General features: G+C 43.0%; 1 protein-coding gene across 7 annotated transcripts in view; it reads right to left on the bottom strand.

The window, feature by feature from the left end:
• Positions 1–12,301, bottom strand: part of mical2a (microtubule associated monooxygenase, calponin and LIM domain containing 2a) — a 38,194-nt gene that overhangs the window by 19,577 nt on the left and 6,316 nt on the right. For all 7 annotated transcript variants that reach the window (XM_061670693.1, XM_061670697.1, XM_061670691.1 and 4 more), the window contains 4 exons: positions 8,617–8,988; positions 4,586–4,793; positions 3,745–3,861; positions 2,717–2,818 (listed from right to left, as the gene is read on the bottom strand). In XM_061670693.1, coding sequence (XP_061526677.1) covers positions 2,717–2,818; positions 3,745–3,861; positions 4,586–4,793; positions 8,617–8,880 — 691 coding nt within the window. In that variant the 5' untranslated portion in view covers positions 8,881–8,988. The remainder of the gene's footprint in view (positions 1–2,716; positions 2,819–3,744; positions 3,862–4,585; positions 4,794–8,616; positions 8,989–12,301) is intronic.

The raw sequence follows: 12,301 nt of genomic DNA, 5'->3' as shown, positions 1-12,301 counted from the left end.
TACCATTAGGAATAGTCTGAACATCAACACTGCGCTTGAATATGGGAAATATAGGGAAACTGCACTGCAATGATGCAAGTAAAATGTATTTCACATCAAATTTAAATGAACAAATGTACAGTGGTGCTTTGAGATCTGAGTTTAGTGCGTCCCGTGTAACTATGCCATGACCATTAAGCAGTTCTAGCAACATTTAAAAAAAAAAATAAAATCATCTCTGTCGCTGACAGTAATGACAGAATTATATATGATGAAAAGAATTAAACAGCACATCATGATTTAATGCTGCTCCTTTCTGGTATGGCCGCATTGGCCATCGGGAGGCAGTATTGTATATTATAGTCATGAAGACACCAACGAAGAACGGGCTCCTCCTACTACTCTTGTTACTCAGTAAATTGCGTGTAATTTCCGTCATTTTTCATAGCAGGTGACGATTATATGCCTGTGAGTATTGCTATAGTATCTGTCTACGTGTGTTGCTCCACCACTTGTGCGCAAATATCAATTGTACACATGATCGATATATCAATGTCGACATTATCGACGCTAACCGTGAACATGTCCATGACATTTGGCATTCAACTGAGAGTGGCATTAAACTCTCATTGAAGTCTCTTTTCTTTGAATTGTTGGAAATGTTATTTGTATTCAATTCAAATGATGGCCAATGTACCACTCACTCCTTCACAAAGCTGAATGGTAATTTGTAATTCATATTTTGGACTGATCCTGTTAACCAATGGATATTGAAAGTGAACACACCCCTTTTAAATTATGTTTTCTTTTTTTTTTTTTTTTTTAAAGTTGAATCGTACAGCTCGAATATCGCATTCATTACATCTAAATTTTGTTCTAACCACTCCACTAAAACACAAAAGTATCCTTCTTGGTGGATGTAATTAATAAGAGAATAGTCAAGTCATTAGCTTTGCAATGTAGACACCCGCCGAATCCCATTTCAAAGGCTTTTGCACATACCACCGCTTTAGTCACGCACATGAAGGGGTGATATTTCTCAACGGCAAAAGTCGTCTTTAAACCCATAGCATTTGAAAAGTAAATGAACACCCCGTGTCTTCATTGGGAACAAAATCTGCAAAAAGCAGATCTGGATGTATTTTGGGATGCTTTGCCACATTTAGCCCACTAAAAAAAGCAGACCTGCTGCAGACTGACTCATTTCCCTTGGGCTGCTTCACAACCAAAGAATGAGCCAAAATTCATGTTTTTGACCTTTTTAGGAAAAAGACTCAGATGCGCATTGCTTGTTGGGTGACCACAGCAAAAGCAGCGAGCAGAGTCCAAAAAACAGTGATGCAAAATTCATCTGGACTCCAGGGCCCATCAGCTGCTCCACTCAAGCCTGTCTCGATTCTATTTATGTATTCTGATCCTTTGTGCTTTGACGACGTGACCGCTACACACTTACACAAGCACACTGGTACACTTGTATGTTTCGAATAGGCTGTTTGCAGTTTTAAAGAGAAACTGTGTTGACAGGTAATGATAAAATAGGGATACGCAGTAGTGTAGAAATATAATTTTTTTATGTCTTTGAATTAACGTGAATGTATTTTTTGTAGATATGGACGATTTGTAAATCCTCTTTCTTCACTGAAATAAATGTAAATGCCATTATTCCATTCCAGCCCCCCGCAAAAATTGGAACCGGTTTTTAATAAGGAAAATATCACTGGAATATTTTCTTTTGTAAAGCACAGTAATAACAACGAAATACAATGTCGAGAATGAAACAGTTTGTGCGTCCTGATTAGGTCATTGTATGAGACTTGGCCACCAGGGGCAGTATAATACAGTCATACAGACGCGAATGAAGAAGAGTACTTTCCAGGGGTGTCCAACTCATTTTTGTCGGAGGTCACACAGGAGTTATGGTTTCCCTCGGAGGGCCGTTATGACTGAATTGGAAAGGAGGAATACCGATACCAGGTATCGCTATCAGGTTAACTAGTTTTGAAATCAGAAGCCCGGTCAAAAAATAATAATAATAATAATAATAAATGTCAACTATTATTCAATGTTATTTTAAAGGTATAATTGGTTACAAAGAAATGCTTACAATATCTCAATGTTACCAAAAGTGAAGACAATCTGCAGTTTTGGTATTTTACCAAGCGACATGAAAGGGACGGACATGGTTTGCTTTTGTGGTCCACTAAAAATGAGGCGGCGGGCCGGATATGGCCCCCGGGCCAGGAATTTGTCGCCTGTGCTTTAAGTGAATCAGTAAGATGCAGAAATAGTCCTTTTTCATGGTGCTGTATATTAAACTAATTATTTGGATCAATATTTATTCAAATGTATATAAAGGCAATAATAATAAAATGTGAATATAATACTAATAATAGGAGTAGCATACATTTGTAAATACTACACTGTGTATTGTTAATGAGTTTGGATAGGAGTATATTCTTATTTTTTTTAGGCAATCAAAATAAGCGACCAAAAGGACTAAAAAAAAAATCAAACTTATTCAGTGATCGTCTGGAGTTTCATCTAGTTTGAAAACATATTTTGGTTGAACAAAGTATTCCAACCATGTGATTCCAGTGCTGGTGGGAAAAGAATATCTTTTTTGTTTTGACCTCGTGTGGTAACTTTATAAGAGGCATTGTCCCCTTGTCTCTTTCACGCAAACGTTCACCCCTGAGGCGTTGACACCCTTCATCCTTTTTCCTCGGCATCTTGTCACCTTCCAGCGTGTTCCTGCGCCCGTCGGCCCCCACCACCACGTCAAACTCAAAGTCAGCCACGGGGTGATCAGCAGGTCGGATTGCGGCTCTCCACCCCGGCCCTGAAAGCGAGACACCACAGAAAGATCGGGAGGCAAGCGAGGGAAAACGCGTTATATAAATATTCTTTTTTGTGACTTATTCCTTTGGCGAAGACAGAAACGGCCACATGGTGTGATACGTGTCAGCTGACGGGGCTTCGGGGACGCTGCATATGAAATAAACCTTCAATTGAATGAAACCTTTGGACGCCGTTGATGCATTCTACTCATGCCTCTTCCCGTTAGGATCTCAAGGAATGAGGCAAATACAGCTTGTCTAGCTTTTATCTGCGGATATTAAAAATGCATTTTGAGTGGTTGCATGAGACTCTGGCCCCGCACTGAAACAACCTGGTATTTTGTTGCGCAATACGATATTAAGGGCACGACTCAGCCGCGGCAGAAGTACGTCTAAATTTAGGCGAGGCTCTTGTTGTTATCAGCGTATTGATAGAACAGCTGGAAGCGAGCGTTCAAGTCAAATTTGGGTGCGGCCAGTCAAGTTGTTCCTCCTGCTACCGTCACACAAAGAAGCTGTGTGCGATGTCCCCCCCCCCCCCCTTTTGTACATAAACTTACAAAGTTTATGTAAGCTTAGGTTGTGAGAGTTCGGTGTGACCTGTCTCTACTAAAATGGATTTTACATTTACCAGCGTAAATGTGAAATGAAGGAAAATGGTGGGAATTTTGAAACATGCCATAAATGTATATCATGTATAATAGGCCAAGTGGGACCACGTCAAACTTTTGGCGATTTTGGCGACTTTAATAGGGACAGATGCAGACAGCTCCTCGGACATGTGTGGTGGTTGACAGACTTCAACAGCGGGCATCCAACCCTATTAATCATTGTCGAAATCCATTCATCGAACGCATCATCAGCAGCTACGTGGGTCGGGGGCCGAGACACAGGCCGGATGAATCACCCGCATCCAGAAATACAGTACCTTCATTCTCTTGGTGCTCAGGAGGTTCCAGCATCTTGACAAACTCCACATTGATGTGAAACTCCACTGCGACGATGAGGGCCACCTTCAACAGCATCAGCTGCAGCTGCCTGATACCTGTTGGACACAGAACAGTACACCTGAGGAACACGGCCTACTTTGTTAGTGGATTATACTGGCGGCATGAAATTATCACGTACTGTCACTGGCCCACAAATGAGATCCAATACCAGAGCTGTATCTAAAATGCTGGTTTCAGATAATAATGCTCAGGTATTTATTTAACAACTTTTATTGGGCGAGGACCCATATTTGGTCATTTAAGTAGGCGAGAAGGCAGTGAAAATCTGCAAAAAAATGTGGCAAATGTTTCAATGTTATGCCATTATATGTAACTATGTCATTATTGTATCTTTTTATAAAGACAGAATTATAGAGTGCTATTTTAAACGCATTACAACCGTTTTTGTTTTTTTCCCCCTGAGAAGCTGAAACGGATTAATGGCATTTCTATTCATTTCAATGGGGAAAGATGATTTGGGATACTAGTCTTTTGCGTTAGGAGTGTGGTCACGGAATGAATTCAACTCATATTTCAAGGCGCCACTATAGTTATGCTGACATCTATCTCGGAACCCTAATTATCATCTAAACATACACACATTGGCTAAAATAATTGAACAACAAATTGCACTACAATATAAAAGCTGCGGTAACCTCCCTCACAAAAACTTGAGCGCCTTTCATTATGTCATCTTAGCGGAGGAGTGAAACTGTAGAACATACCACAGCTGTCATAACTCACAACGCTGACTACCAAATAATTAAGTGCTTCACTCACTGATGTGATCTATGGCCCCGGCACAGAATTTGCCGTAAAACATTTTGGCCCCGAGGCCCCGCAGGTCATGGATGGTGAAGGGCCAAAGGTGCAGCACGTTGTTCCTGGAGAAGGAGTCCCTCTTTTCGATCACCACCACTTTGGCCCCCATCAAGGCGAGTTCGATGGCTGTGCGCAGGCCGCACGGACCTCCTCCGATGATGAGGCACTAGGAGGACAAGTTGTGATGAAGTAGGTGTCACGTTACTCGCGCAAAGAGCGCAACTTTTTCCTGCCGGGGTGACGTTCCGTTTATTTCCTACCAGGACGCTGAGTGTTAAAACACATGCGAAGATGATCAATTACTGTGCCGCACCGCTTAGAGGGGAGGGAAAAAAAAGAAAGAAAGACAGTCAGGACTGTCTCAAGATGACATCAGCAAAAAAAAAAAAAAAAAAAATAGCAGATTAGAAGTGGTTGCCAAAATGAACATCTGCCAAAATCTTGTATCAGCTTGAGCCATGACTACAGCCCACCATTAGCAGATGCGTTGCCCTGCTCGTGTGTCGGCCACAAAGCGCATGATGAAGTCACCTCCAGCGAAGCTACGTGCATCTGCCTTTGTCTAAAAACCGGGCCCGAACATGACATCAGCTTCTTGGATGATAGATGAAAGAAGTGACGCAAGTGTCAAGTACTCTTTCGGGAAATCTTTTTTCCTTCGTCTTTCCCTCTAAACGTTTAAACAACTGTATATGGTTCAACTGTATGTCCCCCCCCCCCCCCTTTTGGCATATCATGCAGAGGGAAAATAAATGTTGATGGTTTTTCTAGCTACTGAAGGGATCCGCAGATTCAATGTGGACAAAAGTTTCGAGAAACCCGAGTATGTCTCTCTTACATCGCAGCGCAAAAGACAAACGCATGCAGAATTAGATCGTCAAATCCCGGACCATTTTAACAATCGTGTCCGCACTTTGTCTTTGCTTCTGTAATGTATAGAGAGGAATTTAAAAGGCCTCAATGTCGGCACTCTGCGGTCGACAGAAGAACCACCATAACAAAATGGAATTTTTCAATAAAAGTAGCTAATTTTGTCCACTGGAGGTCACATTTACGAGCACTTAAAATGATCACTTACCACTTCAATGACATTCTGAAATTGCCTGCTACTCAGGATTTCACGCCTTGACATTGATGCACAAGATGCCAAGCGTGAGGAGGAAAGCAGGCTTACCTGGAATAAAATTCGGTGCCACATTTGCACGACAGTTCCGTGAAAAGGAACACCTGGTGTAGGAATATTTTAAGACAGCCATTTCACAGAAGCATGTCCAGGTACAATTTTGATCTTAGTTTACCATGGTGATACTTTTGCAATACAGCGGTACCTTGACTTTCGGGTTGAATTTTTTTTCCCCGTGACCCGATTTCGTAGCCCAAATTGCTCATATTTCAAATCGGTATTGCCCATTTAAATGAACTGAAATCCCATTAATCCGTGCCAGCTCGCACAAAAAAAAAAAAAAAAAGCTTTTTTGTTGTCGTTCTTGTCTTTAATAAAGAAAAATCACACTGTATTGTCTAAAAAGATCATAAAAGAGAATGTAAATAAATAAACTGGTTTTATAAAAAGTGTACTTAGTGTACACTGGAACAAGCCAAGTCACAACAATAACTGAAGTGCTGTATCTGTGCCTGTAAGGGGCGTGGCTTTGTGTAATGTCAGGAACATGGCGAGTGTTTTCATTTTCGCATTTGTGTGCGTGTGGAATCCATGTGCCTTTGATGGGGTGGGCGTGGCCTGGTCAGTGACGGCAGGAGCCATTTTCTGCTCCTGCTCCATGCTCCTTGCGAGTGTTATCGTTTTGCATTTGTGCGTTTGACTGTTCATCCTGCTTAAAAACGGCATACCTGCAATTCGCTCGTTGTCAAATTTTGTCTCGCAACACCAAGCCAAAAAAAATAAATCAATCAATAATAAAAAATGACCAAGTGATGGCTCGTAACTTGAAAAAGCAAGTCAAGGTACCGCTGTGCCTGGATATGGGTTTGTCTCCTGCTGCTCCTTGCTGAGAGAAAAACGAGGCAAACAAATGCCAGGACCATTTGTGTGGATAGTAATTATCTTTGCGCCGGAGGTGATGACTCGGCTTTAGTCACCATGTTTTCCCATCTTGTTCCACAGGGGAATAAGGATGATGACACAATGTTTCACCGCGTGCAGCCAGAGGTTATCAGCATGACGTATCCTCAGGTGTCAGACAACACAGGTGGCGCACGCAGCGCTCTCGGCTGCCAGCTTGACAAAATATCTAACATCTAACAATCAATACAAAAGCCATTTGAGTGGGCAAAGTAATGAAAATGTCATTTTTCGACTGATACACAGAAGAACACATTGTTTAGTTAGTCTCGTTTCAACTGACTGGTGTATTTCTTTTCCCCCACACATAAGAGGCTTTTTCCTGCACATCTGCTGAGTCAGACACACTTCCTGTGGCACTTGCGACCTCACTGTCACGGAGGAAACCCTGCCCATAAACCGTAACATATAACGTCCACTGCCCCACTGGCGAACACGAGTAGTAAACCCGTGGAGCGGCTCAAGACGGATCGACTCCATCGACGGCCCGATACAAACGTCAGTGCCAATTTGAATGAACACATTGCACGAGGACGCTACTTCTCGCCAAGCGTTTCAGCGCGCCGGCGCGGTCCGGCCGTCAACGCCGGATGACGACACATCCTCGACAGCAATCAAGTCAATGTGAACGCTGAGTGTTATCACGTGTTGTTATTAAAGTTGGCAGAAAGCAAAGTCGTAGACAATTTAGCTGTCATGTACAAGTAGTTTTTTCTGGGGCTCATAACTCAGAAGTCTCATATACCACTTGCTTTTTTTCTACTTTCTTTTTTTGTAACCATTTTACAACCATTTACTTTTAGCAATGGCAGTCATATTGTATTTATCCGGGTGTTGTGGTCCTTTGTGCAAATGTGCATCATAAGACCTTGCGCCAATAATCAGCATTTTTTAACTGTTTTTACCGTCGAGATCATAGGTGTCAAACTCAAGGCCCGGGGGCCAGATGCGGCCCGCCACATCATTTGACGTGGCCCGTGAAAGCAAATCATGCTCGTCAACTTCCGTGATTTTTGCTCAAATCTGGACCCACATTCCAAATTGTTACAATAATAAACAATAACGTTGAGATATTGCATTTTTCTGTTACCAAACCCTTCTTCGACAGTAACTTCAACAATAAAGTTTGACACCCCTGGTCTAGATGCCCGTTCATTCATTTTTACACGAGTTCACCTCCACCCATCACTAAAGTCTAGGGTGCTCCTGCCGTCAAAGCGGAAGCGGTCCGAGCTTGAACGGCGCCCTGCGCGAGACCCACCTCTGCCCCGTCAACACAAACAAATGAATAACAAACATCCGAAGCAATCAATCTAGCATCTTGGCGAGAGGATTTAAAAAAAAAAAAAAAAAAAAAAAAAAAAAAAATAGAGACATTCATACATGCATAGAGAAAGTATGTCAAAGTCACGTTATTAAGATTGTCAAATGATCCTATAAAATTCATTCAGTCCTTTTTGCATTTTGTGCTTGGACTCGCCTTGTGAAGTGTAATTTCTTTTTAGGATCACAAGTGGTAAGCATGCATTTCATTACTGTCCAAAAAAATAATGTATATGTCATGTGTGCATATGTCCATATTTTAGATCAATAGGTAGATAAATAAATAGATGCAACTCTCTCCATCTCTGCAACCTTTGATGGATTAACAGTTTCCAGTTGTTCTCTATAGCAACGTAATTACAATTGAATTAGTCACGCGTGGATTGCCATGAGGTCACATGCCTATTTTAGACCTAACTGTGAAAACACAAGTTTTTCCAGATGTGCACACATTTTTTTAATGAGCCTTTGCATGAAAACATCTACAGCACTGTATATCGGGGGGAATGAAAGGACGGTACGCATCGAAAAAGCCGCCATCATAACTGTAATAGACGCAAGACGAAACTGTGAATAATCTTACCTTGGTGGCCACACAGGCGTCACCTTTCCTGTACTCCTTGTGGGACATCCTCTTGTCCAGCTTGCTCCATAGCGCTTTGGCTTTCCAGGAGGTGACCTCGGCCTTCAGACATTCGTAGAAGGTGCCGTGGTCGGCGGGGTCGAGGTCCAACTGTCCACACAGGATGTTGAAGGCCTGCAGCGTTCCCTTACAGCTGGAAGCCTGGACGAAGTCCTCGAAGAGCTTCCCGACGTCGCTTTCCCTCTCGTCCTCAGGCTCTCCCATCTCTCCAGACGGCGGTGGACGTTTCGGTGCGCCGAGTCTCGTGCTTCTTGCGAGCGCTCTGCCAGATGTGGCTACACCCTCTGCTTGGCCTGCGGCGTCATGCCCAGTCTGAGGAGGAAAGACGCACAGTCTGATGTCATCTGGTGGCCGACAATCTAGAGACGCCTTCCTTACATCGCTGCAGTGGTGACCATATTTGGGTTTTCAATAGAGAACACTTTGCGGTTACAAATCCGCAAATGTTTCAGGGCCAAATATTACCCCCAAAAAAGAAGCCCGATTTCCTAGGTGACCTGGATCCTATCCCACCAAATGTTCAGCAAAAGGCCGGATACATCCTGGACCTGTCGCCAGCTAATTAGAGGGTACATGTAGCCTAACAGTCATTCACATGCACATTCACGTCTTAGGACAATTTAGTCTTAAACGAAACCAACATGAAGGTTTTTGGAATGTGGGAGGAAGCCAGAGAACCCGGAGAAAACCCACGCAAACGGGGGGAGGACCGAAACTCCACACAGGAATGCTGGAGCCCGGATTCGAACCCCCAACCTCAAACCTGTGAGGCAGACTTCCTAACCACTCATCTGCCACGCCGCTCTAATATTATATTAACATTTTTCTTTACTTTTGCAGTGTCCACGGGTGTTTTGAAAAATGCCTGTGGCTGTGTATGTAAAATGTATCATCAAAAAGTGGTAAAAACACAAATGTTTAGTCCTACTACAGAAGATGTCTCTTGGGACTTTTTTTTAATTTTTTTATTTATTTATTTTAATGATGAGCACATAGCTGAAATTGGACTCCTCTGACTCATTTGTATTTATTTGATCAGTCAAGAGGTATTTTGCACTTCTTGAAAAGGTCACATTGTATATTGGAAGTGGGTGTATGGTTAAAACACACAGACACACTACGCTGTCCTATTAAAAAATAAAAATCTGTTCATCAGATCAGTGCAGACTTGCACAACCACAATATCTTCTTTTGACTTTGCCTCGTGGAAAAAACAAACAAAACCCAAATTTTACATTTAAAAAAATAAAATAATTAAATCAAGAATTGTATGTTAAATATACATTCACACATTCATTTTGAAGTGATGTGAAGAAAAAAAACCTGGTATAAAAGCGTTTTCCTCCAACGCGTGCAATTTGAAAATGTTCAACTCAGTTTTGTGCTCGCAGCAGTCGACCATCAAGCGTTTTGAACCCTCTGCCAAAAAAGGTGGAGACAACAACTTCTGTGAAGTGTAAAGCCTTTGATATTCCAACGTCCTGTGGAGCCGCACGGGCCCGGCCGTGCGGGACACCGACACCCGCTCCCCTCCCAAACTAATCCCCTCCGACTGTCCCACCCCGCCCTGGGCCTCAGGTGGCGGGCCAATGAAACTGCTTATGGAGCGTTTTTTAAGCCAGACACCAGCGTACGCGTCCGGCAAACCTGAGCCGCCACATTCAAAGACAAAGCCTGCTTCATGTGATTATACCATTGTCCTCCTGGACCTCCCCTGCTGCCAAACAAGACCTTTCACCTCTCAGAGCAGACATTCAAACGCAGCCAGAGCACATTCCTCCACCACGTGCCTCAACCGGCTCTGATCTGCTCCATCAGCAGGAGCCCAAACCCCCCGCCCCCCACTATTACTCAAGTTCTGCTCAAATGTTAAACGCGAGAAGGGTTGCACAGGGGTGGAAATTTTAAAGGTACATTTCCAAAACGTCGCCGGTAAAATTCCACGGGAAGTTAAGATGGGGGAATTTCGGAAAACTGGGAATTAAGGGTAATCTAAAGGAATGGTATCATATATTCAAACATGAACTCTTTTTTGTCATATGCCGTCACGCATGTAAAAATAGATGGCTCTCCTTGCCCACACGAGAGGGCATGAAAGTACCTTCATTGCTCAATGTCTTTTCACTTAAGTGAAGCTCAAGTATCCGAAGCTCGCTTGCGCCTCAAATTTTTGAGCTGGCAACACACACACACACACACACAAAAATAATGAAGCGTGCGCAGCTCGGTCACCTGGGGTCAGTATAATACAGACACAGTTATTCGTGCGACTGATCGCAACTAAGATGAGCAAGCTGCAGTTAAAAATAGTTGTTAAAGAATAGACTTTTTGTTGCTTGACTACAATAATATTATGAAAGGATTTCCTTCAACCACCGGCCTATTACATGACCGCTGCCCAGACATGATGAATGATGCAGGTGCGTTCAAGTTTGGAGGAAAAAGTGCATACTATGCGGTGGACATAACATCCGTCACATTGAAGTCAGAGAGCGATGAAGAAAATGACAAGCAAGAAAAGGAACGGTCGTGAGCAAATGTGAGCTCTCAACTTACCATATTCATAATTGATTTATTCCTCATTATTACCAAAGCTCATAAATCTCTCGGCTGTTGTTGAATGTTCATAAAACGTCCTGTTGACAGCACTCAGTCTGCTTTTGTTATTCAGTTCAAAAATGAAAAAGAGTGGAACCATATGCAGAGAATGCTAATGAAACGCTACCACTTCCAAGTCGAAGCTGTCGCTAACTCGAGATGGTCTCAACTCGAGCAGCGTGGCTGTGACCATCGCACGCTCACAGAATGGAAAAGTCACTTGCGGGCAGACGCGGCGAGGCCGCAGCGCGGCTGTAAAAATACGACTTAATGACAGACGAAGCGGAGAGAATACACAGGCCGACATACCGCGCACATCACAGCCGGAGCGCGGAATACCTCCCGGCGTCGGACAGTTTCCATTGGGTGACGCGTTTCTGATCTCAATCGGAGTCCATCGCCGTAATGGATTTGAGTTACCCCAAACCAACCGGCCTCGACATTTGCTTGTGTGTTAACAATGCACGCTTGTTGAGAATTAAAAAACTGCCGCGCTCTATAAAAACACCAATACCTCCAATCTCGTCACATTCATTTGACTGACTACCAAATTCCGGGGTTGACATCATTTTTTCTTGCATTGTGTAATCCATCTAATGACCGGACAGTGTAAAACTTCCAATTTGTATTGTTGTCAATGTACATGAATAGCGCAATATCACAACCGAAATGCAAGTGCAGTATTAGCCGTTGCACAGAGCGGCCGCGCGGGCACGTCCACACATAACAGACATCAGCTCACAATGCGCTGGAATGTTAAGAATGCACCTGTTGCACCTGGACTGCTGTGCAGAAGGAATACAAAGTAAACATATAGACTCCACATGCGTGCGTGCAGTGCGCACTGTGTTGTGACACATTCCATAAAAACCAACATTTGTAAGAATGAGAACACGTATTGTGTTCAATCAGAGAAGCGGACAAATATTATAATAAAACATCCGGCAGGCTGGGTTACAAAAGGTTAAAAGAAAAAGTTAAAATGTTGACAGATATTCTTGCACTATTTTCTAATTTAATAAAAATG

Source organism: Phycodurus eques, chromosome 2 (assembly GCF_024500275.1).
Source record: "Phycodurus eques isolate BA_2022a chromosome 2, UOR_Pequ_1.1, whole genome shotgun sequence".
Taxonomy (NCBI): domain Eukaryota; kingdom Metazoa; phylum Chordata; class Actinopteri; order Syngnathiformes; family Syngnathidae; genus Phycodurus; species Phycodurus eques.
This window is presented reverse-complemented; position numbering and strand designations above follow the sequence as displayed.